This window comes from Heterodontus francisci, chromosome 38 (assembly GCF_036365525.1).
Source record: "Heterodontus francisci isolate sHetFra1 chromosome 38, sHetFra1.hap1, whole genome shotgun sequence".
Lineage (NCBI taxonomy): Eukaryota > Metazoa > Chordata > Chondrichthyes > Heterodontiformes > Heterodontidae > Heterodontus > Heterodontus francisci.
Window position 1 is genome coordinate 14,248,805 of NC_090408.1, and position 20,229 is coordinate 14,269,033.

A 20,229-nucleotide genomic window follows, 5' to 3' on the forward strand; every position below is an offset into this window, starting at 1 on the left:
AACTCCGCACAGGCAGTACCCAGAATGGCTCAATCTTAGACATTAGGTGCCAGCTTTCATATATTGCCTCCCTGACCAAACCTGAATTTTCCTTCTCCTGCTGAGATGGCCATTGGCAGCCCTTTCCCACCCACTCTCTGGCAGCACCTGGTGCATGGTGGTGGTCAGTCTGGTGTAGCAGCTGTAATGGTGACCAGTGGTGGTGCAGTAGCTGCGGGGCAGCCATTGCCACTAGGGGGCCCCTCTGTGGGCCATGGAGCAGCCATAAAAGAGGGCCTAACCCCACCTTGGGAAACCTCCGGGAGGCTGCCAGGGTTTAAACAGGTGGTCTCCCCAAACAGTGGCAGCACTTCCCAATGCTGGTAGAATTCCAGAGGTGGGAAATGGCCCTTAACTGAGCACTTAATTGGCATAATTGAGCCCTGGTGGACAGGTGCACTGCTGAACCTCCCGCCACTGGGAATATGCCGAAGCGGTGGGAAGACGTCAAGCTCCACTCTTGTGCCTTCTGCCACCATTTCACAAGGCCTCCCACCTCCCAGGCCATCTCCAGAGGGCTGGTAAAATTCAGCCCACAATTGAATCTGCCTCCACCACATTCTCAGGCAGTGCATTCCATATCCTAGGTACTCGTTGCGTGAAAAAGTTTTTCCTCATGTCATCGATGGTTCTTTTGCCAATCACCTTAAATCATTGTCCTCTGGTTCACGACCCTTTCGCCAATGGGAACAGTTTCTCCCAATCTACTCTTTCCAGACCCCTCATGATTTTGAACACGTCTATCAAAGTTCCTCTCAACCTTTTCTTCTTTAAGAACAACAGCCCCAGTTTTGCCAAATCTATCCAAGTAACTGAAATCTTTCATCCCCAAAATCAGTATCATAAATCTATTTTGCATACCTTCACATCCTTCCTAAAGTGTGGTGCCCAGAATAGGACATAATAGGCCAGTTGAGGCCGAACCAGTGTTTTATAAAGGTTCACCATAACTTCCTTGTACTTTTGTACTCTATGCCTCTAGTTATAAGGCCTAATGTCCCATATACATTATTAACCACTTTCTCAACCTGCCCTGCCACCTTCAATGATTTGTGCATATATATTCCCGAGTCGCTCTGCTCTTGCACCCACTTTAGAATTGTATCCTTTATTTTATATTGCCTTTCCTCATTCTTCCTACCAAATGAGATGAGGATGACTGCCTTTGCCATCAAGGCAGCATTTGACCAAGTATGGCATTGTAGAGCCCTAGCAAAACTGGAGTCAATGGGAATCGGGGGAAAACTCTCCACTGGATGGAGTCATACCTAGTACAAAGGAAGATGGTTGTGGTTGTTGTAGTTCCACCATCACTGCAGGAGTTCCTCAGGATAGTGTCCTAGGCCCAACCATCTTCAGTTGCTTCAGCAATGATCTTCCCTCCATCATAAGGTCAGAAGTGGGGATGTTCGCTGATGACTGCATAATGCTCAGCACCATTCGCAAATCCTCAGATACTGAAGCAGCCTGTGTCAATACGCAGCAAGACCCGGACAACATACAGGCTTGGGCTGATAACTGGCAAGTAACATAAGCACTACACAAGTGCCAGGCAATGACCATTTCAAATAAGAGAGAATCTAACCATCTCCCCTTGACATTCAATGGCATTACCATCGCTGAGTGCCCCACTATCAACATCCTGGGGGTTACCATTGACCAGAAACTAAACTGGAACAGCCACATAAATGCTGTGGCTACAAGAGCAGGTCAGAGGCTAGGAATTATGCAGTGTGCAACTCACTTCCCGTCTCCCCAATGCCTGTCTACCATCTACAAGGCACAAGTCAGGAGTGTGATGGAATACCCTCCACTTGCCTGGATGAGTGTGGCTGTAACAACACTCAAGAAGCTCAACACCATCCAGGACAAAGCAGCCTGCTTGATTGGCACCCCATCCACAATCTTCAACATTCACTCCCTCCACCATCGATGCACAGTGGCAGCAGTATGTACCATATACAAGATGCACTGCAGCAACGTACCAAGTCTCCCTCGACAGCACCTTCCAAACCCATGACCTCTACCACCTGGAAGGACAAGGGCAGCAGATGCATGGGAACACCACCTGCAAGTTCCCCTCCAAACCACACACCATCCTGATTTGGAACTACATCACCATTCCTTCACTGTCACTGGGTCAAAATCCTGGAAGTCCCTTCCTCAGAGCACTGTGGGTGTACCTACACCACATGGACTGCAGCGGTTCAAGAAGGCAACTCACCAGCACCTTCTCAAAGGCAATTAGGGATGGGCATTAAATGCAGGCCTGGCCAGCGATGCCCACATTGCATGAACAAATAAAAAACAAATTTCTCTGCATTAAATTTCATTTGCCTTGTGTCTGTCCATTCCTCCAGCCTATGTTCCCTTGAAGTTTATCACTATCTTCCTCATAGTTCACAATACCTCTAAGTTTTGTTTCATCTGCAAATTCTGAAATTGTGCCCTGCACACCAAAGTCTAGATCATTAATATAGATCAAGAAATGCAGTGGTCCTAATCCCAACCCTTGGGGAACACTATTACATAGCTTCCTCCAGTCCAAATTTCAGGCTGTCCTTCAGCATGTCCAGATTTCTGCACTGGAACAGGTCATTGGATAGCTCTTGAAAAATTTCACATCTGCAATCAGTCTTCTGATTGATTCATTAATTGATCCATTAATTGTAAGGGTGGGTATTAATTGGGGAACTCATCGGTGCTCATACAGACAGGAGTAGGCTGAAACTGTGGTTGTTAGATTGGAACTGCAGAATATGTGTGCTTCTGTAAATAAAAGCTTCTCAGTGTATAGAGACTAGTCTTCAGTTTGATCCTTCACTGCCTGGCTAGCTGAGTTTTAACAATTCCCCAGTAGGCTGTCTCCTTGCCCGAAGAGAAACCCTGAGGACTGTAGCCAAGATTTCAACAACTCCAGCGCAGCAACAACAGAAGCTGCCCTTGGAATTTGCATATCTGCCTGCAGGACATCCACCCCAAATGGATATGGAGTTGCCGTGCACTCCACAGTGGCCTGAAGGTTTATGAATCTGTCCTGCACCAGTTGTTCTGACATTGTTTGACAGATCCTAAAAAATGTTGTAAATATAATCAAAAAGTTACAAGAAGTGTTTTTGCTGATTAGCAAGATTTCTTCTATGGGCAGCTCCCATGAGATTCGCACCATGGGTTCTGCAGCAGAGGAAAATCTAAAGTTAGCCTCGTTTAGTTTTCTCAGCTGCTACTTCAATTTTCTCCTCTTCACTATGTATGCATCGCCTTGTGCTCACTTCAATGCCTCACTGTCCAAGTTCATTGGTTTGGATATTTCTAAACTTCTGTGTGGAGCAAATGGCACCTATTGCTTTGAATTTTGTATGTTACTTGAGATTGGTTGATTCATGTAAGTGCACTGCATTACATTGGTTACTATATGAAAAGGCTTTTAATGAAGGCCAAGACCTTGCATCCCATGTTGATGAGCCGTACTATATGCCAGCATTTAATGAATGAGTGAGCTTGCAAAGAGAGCAATAAGATTAGGCAAAAAAAGGGCACTAACCTTGTGGTCACACAAAGACACCAAGCTCTCCTTGCCTACTCTCTTAATGGACTTTTTTTCTATTCATTCATGGGATGCGAAAGTTCCTGGCAAGCTGGCATTTATTGCACAAACCCAATTGCCCTTGAAGATGGTGATTTAGTTTGCAGTCTCTAACCACAATTGAGGACCATCTTCATTCTGTCTGTTGACTGGGAAAAGGCTTGGAAGTTCTGCTGCTGATCAGACTCTTTCAAGATGGTTAAGGGCGAACTTCTCCTACAAACAGATGCCAATATTCGCTGGAAGAGCAAAGTGCTATGCCAGAAACCACCCTTCATCTCATCTTGTGTGAATGCTGCAAGTAGTTTCTGTGGCTGCTTCCTTTACTTTCTGTCACGGCATCTATTGCCCCTGACCTTTGGGGGAACCAGCAACATACTGAGACTGAATGGCCTGGTCACATTGCTCCCTCGGAGCAACAGCAACTTTCACTTATAAGGCATGGGTAACATACTAGAACATCCCAAGAATTTCAGAGGAGAGTTATCAGCCAAAAATTGATAAGCCATGTAAGGAGACATTAGGGCAGCTGACCAAAAGCCTAGTTAATGAGGTAGGTTTGAAGGAGCGACTTCAAAGAGGAGAGAGAGGTAGAAAGGCAGAGAGCTTTAGGGAGGGACATTTCATAAGGCATGACTGCCAATGATGGAGCGATGAAAATCAGGGACATGCAATGAGCCAGAATTAGAGAAGCACACAGTCTCAGGTGGTGGAAGGTTGTAGGGTTGGAGGAAGTTAGAGATAGGGAAGAGCAAGGTCATCGACAGATTATGAACATACGAATTAGGAGCAGGAGTAGGCCACTTGGCCCCTCGAGCCTGTTCTGCCATTCAATAAGATTATGGCTGATCTGATAGTAACCTCAACTCCACATTTCCACCGACCCCCACTAATCTTTCACCCCCTTGCTTATCAAGAATCTATCTACCTCTGCCTTAAAAATACGTAAACACTCTGCTTCCACAGCCTTTTGAGGACGAGAATTCCAAAGACTCACGACCCTTAGAGAAAAACTTTCTCCTCATCTCTGTCTTAAATGGGCGACTCCTTATTTTTGAATAATGATCCCTAGTTCTAGATTCTCCCACAAGGGGAAACATCCTTTCCACATCCATCCTGTCAAGACCCCTCAGTATCATATGTGTTTCAATCAAGTCGCCTCTTACTCTTCTAAACTCCAACGGATACAAGCCTAGCCTATCCAACCTTTCCTCATAAGACATAAGATTGGAACACAAGGATGAGAATTTTAAAATCGAGGCATTGCCAGATTAGGGGACATGTAGGTCAGCAAACACAAGGCGATGGATAAACAGGACTTGGTGTGAGAAAATCCCAAAAAGAATAAATTCCAAGCTTTTGGCATCTTTAAATGCAGCACCTCTGCCAGGCAGATCTGCTGATAACATGGCATGCCCAAGTTATGTTGCTACTTCACCAAAAGCAGCACAGGCTTTTTGGGCCCCAGTTTGGTAGAATAATCTGAAGAGTATGAACTAGATTGGAGAAAAGTCTGAATACTACACAAGCATGCAAGTCATTTTAATGTTTTACTGCGTCACACAGAAATAATATAATTATGTTCTATTTTAGCTCATATTTGTCAGTTTTTCTTTTCTTTTTTTCACCAAAAGCGTCCATTTACCATCAAACATTGCCCTCCAGCTAGGAAAGTGAGCAAGTCTGTAATGTGGACTTCTCTAAATCTGCTGTCATCACTGCTGTCCAAACAAGCATCAAATTCTCAACCAATGCAATTAAGTTCAAACAACACAGTCCAGGGACTCAGTTCACAACTTACTACAGCTGAATCATAATCAAATGCATAACTAATTTCCCAGAAAATGTTTTGTCTGGGTCAAGATTTCTACAGAACTCAACATTTGTGGGATGTGGTTTCAATGGCAAAGCCAGCATTTCATGTTCATCCCTACTTGCCTTCAAGAAGATGGCGGTGAGCCACAACCAAACGGCTTGCTAGGCCATTTCAGGGGACAGTTAAGAGTCAACCACATTGCTGTGGATCTGGAGTCTGATTGGGTAAGGATCACAAATTTTCTTCCCTAACAGACATGAGTGAACCAGATGGGTATTCAGCAACAATTTTGTAGTTTCGTGGTTACCATTTCTGATGATAGCTTTCTAATTCCAGATTTATTTAATTAACTGGATTTAAATTACACAACTCCCATGGAGAGATGTGAACTCATATCTCCCAATCATTAGTCCTTTCCTCTGGATTATTAGTCCACTAACATAACCACTATGCTGTCATACCCATTATTTAGACTATTAAATCACTTGCTGCTTTCACATGCGTTCAAGTCCTCTGAAGAAGGAATTTTCCTCCACATAAGATCAGGGAGCAGGTTGTTCAACCTTGCCCGTCTAAGAGCGAAGTCCAAAGTACGGAAAGTCCTCATCAGGGAACTCCTCTTTGCTGACGATGCTGCTCTAACATCTCACACTGAAGAGTGCCTGCAGAGTCTCATCGACAGGTTTGCAGCTGCCTGCAATGAATTTGGCCTAAACATCAGCCTCAAGAAAACGAACATCATGGGGCAGGACGTCATAAATGCTCCATCCATCAATATTGGCGACCACGCTCTGGAAGTGGTTCAAGAGTTCACCTACCTAGGCTCAACTATCACCAGTAACCTGTCTCTAGATGCAGAAATCAACAAGCGCATGGGAAAGGCTTCCACTGCTATGTCCAGACTGGCCAAGAGAGTGTGGGAAAATGGCGCACTGACACGGAACACAAAAGTCCGAGTGTATCAAGCCTGTGTCCTCAGTACCTTGCTCTATGGCAGCGAGGCCTGGACAACGTATGTCAGCCAAGAGCGACGTCTCAATTCATTCCAACTTCGCTGCCTCCTGCGAATACTTGGCATCAGGTGGCAGGACCATATCTCCAACACAGAAGTCCTCGAGGCGGCCAACATCCCCAGCTTATACATACTACTGAGTCAGCAGCGCTTGAGATGGCTTGGCCATGTGAGCTGCATGGAAGATGGCAGGATCCCCAAAGACACATTGTACAGCGAGCTCGCCACTGGTATCAGACCCACCGGCCGTCCATGTCTCCGCTTTAAAGACGTCTGCAAACGCGACATGAAGTCCTGTGACATTGATCACAAGTCGTGGGAGTCAGTTGACAGCGCTCGCCAGAGCTGGCGGGCAGCCATAAAGGCGGGGCTAAAGTGTGGAGAGTCGAAGAGACTTAGCAGTTGGCAGGAAAAAAGACAGAGGCGCAAGGGGAGAGCCAACTGTGAAACAGCCCCGACAAACACATTTTTCTGCAGCACCTGTGGAAGAGCCTACCACTCTAGAATTGGCCTTTATAGCCACTCCAGGCGCTGCTCCACACACCACTGACCACCTCCAGGCGCTTACCCATTGTCTCCCGAGATAAGGAGGCCAAAGAAAAAAAAAATCACAGTTTATTTATTTCAAACTATAAAAATGCAACTTAGAATGCTTAAATAAAGTGTACTTTATATAATATTCATTAGTCATAGAGTCAAGGAGTCATAGCGTCATTATGGCACAAAAGGTGGCCATTCGGCCCATTGTTTTATGTCTCCACCTCTCCTGTGAGCATTAATGTTAATTGGACACCAACAACCATCTGTACCTGGCCTTTATTCCTGTGTGAGCCGAGATAAGCATCAGCATATTATTTGACCACAGCCTAAGCCAACCATGTTCTCACCCAAAGACCACACTTGCACTTTTCAACAGGTATAACTGGATGGTGATTAAGAGCAGGTGGCCTAGGCTGCTATTCCCCCACTTCCTCGTCCAAGGAAACAGACCAATTTTAATGCTCCCACTGTCACTTTGGATTAAGGTCAGCCAGCTCAGCAAAAATATGGCATTTCCAGTCTGTGTGACTCAGTATCATTGGTTGGGGTAGAGTAAAGAATTTGGAAGTAGGAGATGTTAGTAGTGACTGGGAGTGAGGTTGGGAGAGGGAGAGGAGTTCATGATCAAATAATTATATATGCGCTCTCCATTGTAGTGGGGCAAATGGGTTCAATGGACATTTTTCACACTTGGCTTAATATTCTTATTATCCGCAATCACTGGGGAGCTGAACTAGTGCCCTGTGGTATTTGGTAGCAAATTGACTACATTTAAGTGCTGAATCTGATGAAATGCATAATTGGAAAATAAACTTAATTGCTAGGTTTGGATCAAGGATTTTACAAAGTGAACAATGGAACATGTATAATGGATCAGGCACGTGTTTATCTGGAACTGATATGAACTAGAAGCCGAAGTTCATAACTGCTCTAATTAATGGTTACTTTCTTACTTAGCAATTCCAAATAAAAACCATCAAAGGTTTTGGCTGGATTGACTTCTTCCTCTCTCATATCTTTATATCATATTCATTTCGACCAGAACTCTGGGATTAACAACAGTTGCAAATATTTCTGTTCATAAAATGTAAAAATGCTATACATGCACAATCTTCACATTCCATTCTGTAAAACTGAACCTCCCTAAACTGAAGACTGGAAGGTGTTGAAATTAAAACTTGCCCTTTAGAACCATTTAGTTACAAAGTGGTGCTGAGTTCACAATTTGAGTATACCACTTGGCAAGTCAAGGAGTACAAATTATCTTGTTCAGTGTGTTTATTGCAAGCAAAAATATTAAATTCCAACAACTGATTATAACATATACAGTTCTGCAGATTTGGTCAATGTTAATTCTGTATCAGCATTGATCTATTGGCTATGCTGCTACGATATACAACATCAGGGAAAAGGCTGGAAAATATACAACTGTTTCACTTCACTTTGAAGCAAGTTACAACTTCGGAACGTCCTTTACAGCAAATGAAGTGTAGTCATTGGTGTAACGCAGGAAATGCAGCAACCAACTTCCACACAGGAAGGTTTCAAAAACAGCAATGCGATAATGATCAGATAATCTGTTTTAGTGATGCTGGTTCAGGGATAAATATTTGGCAGAACTTAGAGAGCTTCCCTGCTCTTCTTTGAATTAGTGCCATGATATCTTTTACATCTACTTGAGGGGGTAGATGGGGCTTTGAGTTAACAAAATACAGTCTAGATGGAGATGTGGAATCATCCTGTGATGAGGTCTGATAATTGTACAAGAGCCCTGTGACTATGATCTGACTCGGAAGCAATAATTACTGTCAGTTATTATTCAGAAGTATTATTAGAATCATACGTGGTTTTCCAGAAATGACCTCAGCCCATTTCCTCCAGTATTTAAGTCGCATCATTCGATATGGATACAAAAACAGTACAACTTGAATTTCATGATCTAGATCCATGCTATCTGCTACAATTTGCTGTCGGACAGACCTATGAACATACGAATTAGGAGCAGGAGTAGGCCACTCGATCCCTCAAGCCTGCTCTGCCATTCAATAAGTGCTGAATTGATTACTCCACATTTCCACCTACCCCCGATAACCTTTCACCCCTTGCTTATCAACAATCTATCTACCTCTGCCTTAAAAATATTTAAAGACTCTGCTTCGACTGCCTTTTGAGAAAGAGAATCCCAAAGACTCATGACCCTCTGAGAGAAAAAATTTCTCCTCATCTCTGTCTTAAATGGGCGACTCCTTATTTTTAAACAGTGATCCCTAGTTCTAGATTCTCCCACAAGGTGAAACATCCTTTCCACCCTGTCAAGATCCCTCAGGATCTTATGTGTTTCAATCAAGTCACCTCTTACTCTTCTAGATTTCAGTGGATACAGGTCTAGCCTGTCCAATCTTTCCTCATAAGACAGCCCGCCCATTCCAGGTATTAGTCTAGTAAACCTACTCTGAACTGCTTCCAATGCATTTACATCCTTCCTTAAATTAGAAGACCAGTACTGTACACTGTACTCCAGATGTGGTCTCACCAATGTCCTGTATAACTGAAGCATAACCACCCTACTTTTGCATTCAATTCCCCTCGTGATAAACAATAACATTCTAGTAGCTTTCCTAATTATGTGCTGTACCTGCATATTCTCTATTTCCTATTAACTAGCCAATCTTCTATCCATGCCAATATGTTACCCCCTACACCATGAGCTTTTATTTTCTGCAATAACCTTTGATGTGGAACCTTATCAAATGCCTTCTGGAAATCTAAGTACAATGCATCCACCGGTTTCCCTTTAGCCACATCACATTTTTTCCAACTTTTCCAAGCTTCCTGTCTTTCCTAAATGCCATGTACCCTTCAAAATTCAGGTCCCAATCTATGTCATCCTGCAGCCATGTCTCTGTAATGGCTATCAGATTGTACTTATTAATTTCTATTTGCGCTCGCAGTTCATCTGTTTTGTTTTGAATGCTACGTGCATTCAGATACAGAGCCTTTAGTTCTGTCCTTTTATTATTTTTGTAACATCTAGCCTTATCTGTTGATTTACTCTTAGATTTGTGTGCTCTGTCCCTTCCTCTCACAGTCTGTTTATCATTTCCCATATTAATACCTTTCTCTCTTGCTTTGTCTCTACTCCTTAATTTACCATATCTTCCCAAATTTGATCCATTGCCCCCACTATTCAGTTTAAAACCCTTTTTAATTCCCTCCTTATGCAGCTCACTAGAACACCGGCCCCAACACGGGTCAGGTGTTGACCGTCCCAACAGTACAGCCACCACTTTCCCCAATACTGGTGCTAGTGCCCCATGAACCAGAACCCACTTCTACCACACCAGTCTTTGAGTCACGCATTAATTTCTCTAATCTTATTTTTCCTATGCCAATTTTCACGTGGCTCATGTAATAATCCAGAGATTATTACCTTTCAGGTTCTGCTTCTTAATTTGTTGCCTAGTTCCTCATACTGACTATACAGAACCTCTTTCCTTGTCCTGCCTATGTCTTTGGTACCTACATGGACCACGACGACCAGATCCTCCCCCTCCCATTGTAAGTTCCTCTCCAGCCCTGAGCAGATGTCTCGCATCCTGGCACCAGGGGGCAGGCAACACAGCCATCTGGACTCTTTGCTGCAGAGAACAGTGTCAGTCCCCCTAACTATACTGTCCCCTACTACCACTAAATTCTGTTTTTCTCCCTCCACTTGAATGGCTTCCTGTACCATGGTGCCATGGTCAGGTTGCTCATCCACCCTGCAGCCCCCACTCTCATCCAAACAAGCTGAAAGAACCTCAAACCTGTTGGACAATCGCAAAGGCTGAGGCTCCTGCACTCCTGCCCTCTGGGTCCCCTTACCTGCCTCAGCTGCAGCCACACTCACCTGTGCGTGACCAATGACCAAATCAGAAGACCCTATCCTAAGGGGTGTGACCGCCTCCTGGTACTTTCCCTCTCCCTGATGTGTTGCAGTGCCTGAAGTCCGGACTCCAGTTCAATGACTCTGAGCCGTAGCTCTTTGAGCCGCAGACATTTACTGCAGATGTGCATACCCTGGATCACACTGGCATTCAGGAGCTCCCACATGCTGCAGAGCTGCAACCAGGCTGAAGTAATCCTGCTAACAGAAAGACCAAGGCATTGAGCAGAAAGGGGGTTCAATGCAGGACAGTGGCTGTTAACAGTTGAGCAGAGGCCAGGTGCCTGTCAGTGCGGAATTTTTTGTTTCCCTTTGCATTTCAGGTGGCAGCTAGTCCAAGAGGGAAATTACTGGGAGAATCTGGCAATTGATAGTGCCTGAATCAGGATGTGGTGCATGAATCAGAATATAAAACAGTGCATGAATCAGGATGTAAAACAAATAAAATTGAAACACCAGCACCCAAAGCTGCATTTTTACTGTCTGGTTTTGCAATTTTTTTTATTATATCGTTGAAAGAACGGACTGCTTAGCAGATGGGTGGAACTCAAGGAGACCCAACAAATATGTTAGATTTTGGCTTTTCTTTCCTTGGCTGATGATTAAACATCCTGATTTGCAGTCTGGTGTAACCAATCATTCTTTCCCCCTCTGAGTAAACCACAGAGTAGTCTCGGTTCATGACCTTATCCAAACAAATAAACTGGAGACGTTTGCACAGCTAAAGCTGTGGCACGGGCTTAGTAAAGCTTCAAGCTTTTATGCATAATACATTCTCCCAGGTCATGATCTATCAACTGATGGTCTTTTGTAGGATCTCCCTAAGCAAACCTATAGTCTACCCAAACATTATTTTTTAGCTTTATATTGTCACATCATACAGTGGGTACTATTCCCCCAGGTTTATACGATATAGAGATCAATAAAGAGGATCTTTGATTAAAGTGATCAGGAGGCAATCTGCCAGAATGTCCACTTTTCATAAGTCTATAACAGGGCACCAGGGCAAAATAAGGGCAATTTTTTGTAATGCATTAGTATTTTATGTATCAAGCTGACCATATATTTTTCAATAAGAAAACACTTAGAATAAATTTTGCTTTCTTGGATAATAATGTTTTCAATTTACGTTCCATGACATATTTTGAATTGTTCAACCTCATATCACCCTGCACCATTCTGACCAACTGTCACGAGCAGAAGCACAGCTACTCCCACCCCAGAGGATGTGGGTAGTTAGTTTGAAGAAATAGCATTCAGTGAAAACATGAGAATAGAACAAGGAATGATGGCAGTGGGGAAACAGGAGGCTCTGTCCAAAGAGCCAATTCAGTTCCTACCTCATCTGAGCTACGAGAGATTGGAAACATATCAGGCCTGCTTATAAAAGATTACTGGCTAAGCAGCATCATTATCTAGAGTCATTTACAGCACAGATGGAGGCAATTCGGCCCATCGAGTCCATGCCAGCTCTCCATGGAGTCCCACTCCCCCGCTCGATCCCCGTTTCTAGAGTGTATCCAAAATACCATGCAAGATCTGGCTTGGAGTGTGGAAAAGTTCATTAGCTGCATCTCTGCAGTCATATTGGAAGGCTTCTCCAGATTCCAGTCCACCACAGACTTGATGTTAGCTCCAGGGCAGGCTGCAGCAAACACTCCAGTGTGACAGTGCAAGTATCTGTTGTGAACACCAATACTGTTACTACAACGGCCCTTCCAAGGCAGGCTTTGTTGTCTGGCTTCAACAGGCTGGGGACAAAATTGAGTGGAATCTTCAGGCAAAGCCACAAAGGCCTCATTGTTGCCCATGCAGATCAGGCATGCCAAAGGAATATCCAGTAGCAGGGGTGTGGCAAGAGAAGCCACAGATGACACTGTTGAATCTCAATGCCATGCATTGGTCTATCTGCGTCCTCCTGCAAAAGTGACAATTAATTTGCCAGAAAGCAGGCAGACTGAACCAGCCACATTTGTCCATATGCTGGGATTTAGTTGTTGAGCAATCTCAGGATCCAGCACAAGGTTAGCACATAGAATCTTATACAGAAAGATACAATTCAGCCCAACGTGCCTGTGCCAGCTTTTTGAAAGAGCTATCCAATTAGTCCCGCATCCCTGCAAAATTTTCTTTTTCACCTGTATATTCAATTCCCTAATAATTATGATTGAATCTCCTTCTTGAATAACCTTTTAAGGTTATGATATATTATGACTACCTGAATGCAAACTGGCTCCCACTAAAACCCAGCAGCGTGATAGCATACTTAATCCTATCACTACAGAAACATTTGAAGGTTGCAGGCTAAGAGTAAGAATTATACAACACCCTAGCACAAAGTAGAGCATTATGAGGTCAGTGGGGTTTAGAGAGAAGAATGTCTACGCATTACATATTATGCAAAGTAGGGGAATAAATTGGTGCAATGTATTTGAAGCGTGTCCACAGTTTCTTTCTGATCATGTAGAAGGAGGCAGCAAACTCTAACTATCTCCCCTTGACGTTCAATGGCATTACCATTGCTGAATCCCCCACTATCAACATCCTGGGGGTTACCATTGACCAGAAACTGAACTGGACCAAATACTGTGGCTACAAGAGCAGGTCAGAGGCCAGAAATTCTGATGTGAGTAACTCAACTCCTGTCTCCCCGATGCCTCTCCACCATCTACAAGGCACAAGTCAGGAATACTCTCCACTTGCCTGGATGGGTGCAGCTCCAACAACACTCAAGAAGCTTGGCACCATCGAGAACAAAGCAGCCTGCTTGATTGGCACACCATTCAACATTCAATCCCTTCATCACCCACACACAGTGGCAGCAGTGTGTACCATGTCATGCAGACCCCCATTTACCAAGAATGAGGCATATTAATTTGGTCATATGAACATTGATTATAAACTGTTGCTGGAGTGAAGAAATGACTTGTTAAAGAGATCACCAAACATTTAGGCTGGAAGGACATTTGCGTACTAAGAGACAGTGCTTGAAGAGACAAAAGAATTGCTCACTTGTTCAATTAAAAGAGATTGGGCTGGGCAATACTGATCCACATCTTGTCAGAGTTAAGAGACAGCCCTACACCTCCCCCACCCCACGAGTGCTTTGAAATCCACAAATGCAGGACTGGTTAAACCAGCTGGTCACATGACTAACCTGCTGATCCAGGATTTTTGAACTAGAGACAGGACAGTTTGAATTGAGAGGCAGTTTGCAACGGAAGCTGGAACAAGGAAGCCTCTCTCCTGACTGTCTCTCTCTCTCTCTCTCACTCTCTCCCATGTCACCAGACCCACGGAAGACACTTAAACCTCAAGAGAGAAACGACTCCGACATCGAAACAGGTTGAAGCATGAATTGGACCCCAGGTCTTACTGGCAACAACAGGTCTTACTGGCAACAAAAGACTGTAATTATAATCCTGATATTGCCTCAAACTTTTCCTCTTTATTCTTTTCTACTTTTTCTGTCTCTATCTGCGTGTGTGTTTATCACGTATGCATGCTAGCATGGTCACGTCGCATATTTGTAGTCTTTAACTGGATTAGAGTTTAAGATTAATAAACTTCTACCTTTCTTGTTTAAATCTAAGGAAACCTGTCTGATTTCTTTGCCTTGCAATCGGGGCAGTGAACAAGGATTCACTGAGGGGGAGCTAAAAATACAGTGTTTCTAAAATTAAATCCTGTTGAACCAGGCAACAGCTGAGAGGATACCGCTAGACCCCTTCTCACCTGGTCATAACAATCATATAACAAGATGCATTGCAGCAACTCACCAAGTCTCCATCAACAGCACCTTCCAAACCTGCAACCTCTACCACCTAGAAGGACAAGGGCTGCAGATGCACGGGAACACCACCACCTACGAGTTCCCCTCCAAGCCACACACCACCCCGACCTGGAAATATATTGTCTTTCCTTCACTGCCACGGGGTCAAAATCCTGGAACCCCCTTCGTAACAGCACTGTGGGTGTTCCTACAGCCCAAAGACTGCAGCGGTTCAAGAAGGCAGCTCACCATCACCTTCTCAAGGGTAATTAGGGTTGGGGAATAAATGCTGGCATAGCCAGCAATGCCCGCAGCCATGAACAAATAAAAAAAGAAAAAATGGAAGGCATTGTTATCAGTTGAGAAATTACGAGCATTTTCTTGGTTAGGAGGGTTCCTTAAAAGGACAGCTCATGTACTTCATTAAATGTCTCTTCAATGAGTGCTTGGTTGCCTTTTTTTATCCTCCATACCCTCTAAAGTTAGGCCTTTTTGGTATTGCAAAGCTTTGCTGCATACAGTAGATGATGATAACCTTGGAGATACACTGCAAGGCTCCCTCTCCAACCTACCCGACCCCCCCAATCTGTTGAGACACGTGCAGTTCCACTTCAGATGTGGATGAAATGCCCGACCATGATCTTGGTAACTGCATGTGACTCATTATATTTCTCTTTGCTTCCATCCATGCTGCTGCAATGTGTCTTCAACCGTTAGAAAAGCCGATAATCTCAGTCTCTTTGAAGCCATTCTTGCTTTAACACTCAAATAAGCCTGGACAGATGATTGTCATAAAATGAAAGCATTGTGCCCACTGCCTAGGAAACAGGCATTGACCTGAATGACATGATGCTGGTGGTCATTTACCAACTGCAATATGAATCAGTACAATCCTCCAATGGTTCCTCCAATGGGTTTCAGCAATGTAATCGATAAGGCATTAAATCTGCTCGTTCATGTAAGCATTAAAGGTCCTTATTTTAAGAAGAGCAAAAATCTCTCCAGTCTGGTCAACATTCTTGCCTCAACTAACATTACCACAAACAGACTAACTGGTCATTCATCTAATTGTTATTTGTGGGATCTTGTTGTGCACCAAATGGCTGCCTGTTTGCCTACAGAACAGTTACTGTCTTCAAAGTAACTCAATGCACGTGAAGCATTTTAAAATGTTTGAGAGACATGTGATAAGGTGTTATGTAAACTATTTCCGACTTAACAATTTTGTTCTCACCTGCCATTTAAACATCGTCTCAGGGAGTAGGAGGCTCCTCCACCACACGTTCTGGAACAGTCACTCCAAGATCCCCATGCATCCCAGCCAGAATCTTTATCCTCATCTGAACGTGTGATTCTTGATGTCTATAAAATCAAGAGAGTAAAATAACATTGAATAAGTTCACCACCGTGCTTCATAAAAGAGGGAAAATCCTTCCAGTTGTCTGTAAGGTATCTATGATACAGTATGAACATAATGACATTAATGTTGTATTTTGATTTGAAGGGTAGCTTCTCCAAGTCTTGACCCATGAAGGGTACTTGGCTTGCTATGAGCATGGTTTGAAAAGTTGCTGGCATGCTGCCCGTCACTTTCTGCTCCACACTTACAGCAAGCCAGTTAACTTTCCGTGGGCGAGCACTCAAACATTCCCTTATATGTCAGTGCAATAAATTTTTCGCTAAGAAAGCTTTTCAGTGAGGAATAACCTGATCCATTTCATATGGTCTTACTCAAAATTGCTGAATTTCAAAGGTAAAAATCACAAATACCTATCCTTGCAGCCCACATTATTCACCAGTGATGTTTCTGGCTTCACCATTTCCAATGTTCCAAATGCTCATGTTGCAAAAAGCATTTTTCAGTGTTATTTGCATTTATCAATAGAAATCTTCAACTACATGTACTTTTAATTACATATGCTGGAAACTTTTTTTTTAAAAAAAGAGGTGTTAATTGATATTAACCATTTCAGGCGGGAATCTGAACCATATTTCCCTCATTAAAAATTATCTCAAGACTAGGTGGAGGCTTGTTAATTTCCAATTTATGAATGGTCCAACAGCATTCCGCTCCAACTTACGCCTTTCACTGTTTTCACATGAGTATACACAATGAGGAAATTGCAGCCCAATATTATGTGCAAGTGTACTATGATTTGTCAAGAACATGATCATGCTGGGCTCTTCGAGGATTTCACTAAAAAGGGCACTTTATTGTAAAATTTGATACCAAACCAAAGTGTTCTGAAACCGAGAACGACATTTGGCAAGAATACCATGTTAGAATTATACATGCATTCTAAATGTTTGAGGTGATATAACTGTTGGAAGGAACATTTCAGGTAGTTGGTATGTATAGACAGAGCTGCTACATCACTATTTTAATGTGCGTTAACTAATGACGGAGAAGAAATAATTTAGCTGTTCACATCACCCAGTTTACATTTTTGTACTTATTCTTTGGCACTCTTCAATGCACTATTTCAGTACAAAATTACACACACGCACTAGGCCATTACTTTCACCCCTTGCTTTTCTTCAACGACAGCAAATAATACGATACATACCAGCTTTACCCTAAATATTTGTGGGTTCTCACCAAATATTGACTTTTATATTTCACACATTGCTATTAATTTCTGAAAATACATCTATTACTGCAGGGAACCAACCCAGGGCCTTAACGTACTGCCACGTATTGCAGTGGTTTTCATCAGCAGAGATCAAGTGACACTCTTCTCTGGATCTTTGACCAATGCTCGAGATTTCAACACTGCATTTCTGACCTCTTAGCTGGTACCCATTCAATACATACTGGGTCAGATTTTGCAGTTGAAATAAAATTAGCTACATGGAAATCAGACAGCAATCTCCGGCAACCATGCACCCACAGCTAAACGCAGAAGTCCAGAAGTTTCTAACCTAGATGCAACATGCCTCCAAGAGCTTCCCAAATATAGCATTTCACTGTCTGGCTCCCCTATGAAAGACATTGAACAGCATGAAGTTTCTGTGTTTACCTCATAGACATGACCTAAACTTGTCAGAAAAGGTTAGGGCTTATCCATTCCAGTGTAAGTTCCTTTTTAAAGGTGTAGTAAGCTTTAATTACTACCAAACAACCTCTTTGGCACTGACCATTCATTCAGATTTTATTTATTGTTGGAGATTTTTTTTTAAATTAATTTTTGTTAACTTTTTCTTTGTCTTTTGTCTCTCTCTCCCTCTCTTTATTGTGATTTCTATACTTAATTTGGCATTGAGTACACTATTCTAACTGATACCTCCTAGTTCAGATCCTGTGCTGCTCATTAATGATTATTCAATTTGATTGGTTAAGGAGATACACAGTTGCTTGTCTTGTTCACACAGCTGTAGAGGGTGCTACACCTTTTTGCATAAGTTCGTTGACAATTACTTCCAGTGCAAAAACCCATAGAGTTTCACAGGCAAGAGCAAGCAATGTGCCAGCCATTTATTCACCACTTACTGCAAAATCCAGTCCATTGTTAGTGAGATATTAAAATAGCAGTGGCCTTCTCTAAAGTCAAGAAATATGTTTAGTGCCAGAACTTTTGGTTTTCTTGCAGTTAAAACTTAGCCTTTGCATGTGTTTCATTATGAAATTTGTGTAACTTTTTACTTTATAATGCTGGGAATCAAAGTAAATCCAAATATGTACATTCAATAGTGATCATGTATCAGAACATGAAGAATTTTCAATAATCAGTACAATAATTTGATGAATTTACCATTGTTTCCAAATAAAGATTTTTTCTTTAATGTACTGCATTTTCATTAGTAACAAACTTTAAAAAATATTAACTGTGATATGTAAAAATATCTGTGATGCTCTGTCAGTCTAAGTTGATCCCTACTGCAAGAAGCTGCAGGAAAGGCATGAAATATATTACTTAAAAATGCTAAATATAAAATATTTTTGCGACAGATTTTAACTTACTGCTGGGTGGATACAGGAGTGAAAATGCAGAAATCAGAATTAATGCAGGAAGACAATTAACCAAACTCAAAAATAAAATTGGCTCTAGAGTACTTAAGTAAGATTTACTTTGTGTTTTTCAAGGTAGTTAGCGACAATAATGTACTGATTTTTCTATGCAGACGTACAAACTGAAGGAAAGACAGAGATAGCCTACTTTTTTTTTTATTAATTTGCTATTGTTATTTTAGGATTGTATTTCAACTTGTTCAGTGCTTCTTAAAGAAAATTGCATTGCTACATTGGTTTCTCAATGTTTGGAATTGTTCTATGAGCCAGAGAAACTCCAGTTGGACACAAGGAAGTGTATGTGATTTGTCCAGGATAATTTGCACTCGCTCACTGTGGGGAAACACCTGACCCTGATTTAATGGCGCCTCTCAGGTCAACATTTAAGAATAGGTTAGATAGGTTAGATTGGAAGAATAGGGTATGAAGAGTACAGGAACAGAATGGGCAAGCGACATTAATACTGTGCTCAGATAAAAGATAAAGATCGAAACAGACTGGTTGGGCCAAACAGTCTGTTTCCATGTTGAATTTCTACATAATTTGTGCATTACTGCAGAACTGTAGTCAAAATTTGCCATGTGGGCAATTATAGCATGGATCCTAGCTTTATCATTCTGTAGTAGCATAGTAGAGAGATAATATGCCTTTCATATAGTAGTTTTTAAAATAGGTCATTTAGTCTTTAATCTACAAAATATACTCTTTGGCACTCCTAAATGATGTATTTTGTTGGCAGCTCACTCACATAATCCATCAATGTTTTATTAATAAACAGATGACTTGCTCAAAGCCACCTTTTCAGGAACCCAGTTTGAGAACAAAGCTTCTCATCAAATTACAATCGATATCCTATTTATATTACAGTGCATTCTCCTGAGACAGCCTTGCTGTTATATTTATGAGGCGGCATTGACATCTCCTGAGGAAGAAATATTATCTCACAACATGGTTTTTGTTTATTGCCTCTAGAGAGAAAACATCACAAGGAGCAAGATAAATAGGAGTTAGCCATGCTTTTTCCTCGATAAAACTGCCATTCTATTCTGCCCACTGACAGATTGAGCTTTTAGCTCACAAGTGCAAGATTTATACTGCTGGCGAGGAAGGAGTTCTATTTGATGTTATTGAAGGTCTACATTGAGAATGATAAAGACATGAATTCCGTCTTCAAACAACTGCAAGAAATCCTGTGCAATTGCTCTGGTGTTGCCAGAATCTGCCCCACTGTATAGAAGATGGTGATATTGGAAAACAAACACCTGGATCATATTGCAGAGCTGCTTCTGAATCATAAATGAAGTATCAGAAACCAGTTGGACTTAAATCAAGTGCAAGGGGCAATTCCTAAATCCCTCTCAAGTCATAGAACAAAAACAAAAATCCCTTCCACTATTAATGGCTGAAAGAAGCTTTGCCTCAGGCTAAGGGGTTGCAGTTCCTGTTCAGGTCACAAATGCAGCCTTTCAAACTCTCGCCATGTAATTTGGCTTTTGAAGAAAAATGTTTAGCAACCACTGATTGCAGTCT

The 20,229-nt window shown here is 42.4% G+C and overlaps 1 protein-coding gene across 5 annotated transcripts in view; it reads right to left on the reverse strand.

The window, feature by feature from the left end:
- The window catches only part of adamtsl3 (ADAMTS-like 3), a 723,872-nt gene that overhangs the window by 413,628 nt on the left and 290,015 nt on the right, over window positions 1-20,229 (reverse strand). For all 5 annotated transcript variants that reach the window (XR_010969700.1, XR_010969699.1, XM_068017734.1 and 2 more), the window contains exon 4: window positions 15,925-16,052. Coding sequence is in view for 3 of the 5 variants with exons in the window: in XM_068017734.1 (XP_067873835.1) it covers window positions 15,925-16,052 (128 nt within the window). In the remaining 2 variants the exon portion in view is untranslated. The remainder of the gene's footprint in view (window positions 1-15,924; window positions 16,053-20,229) is intronic.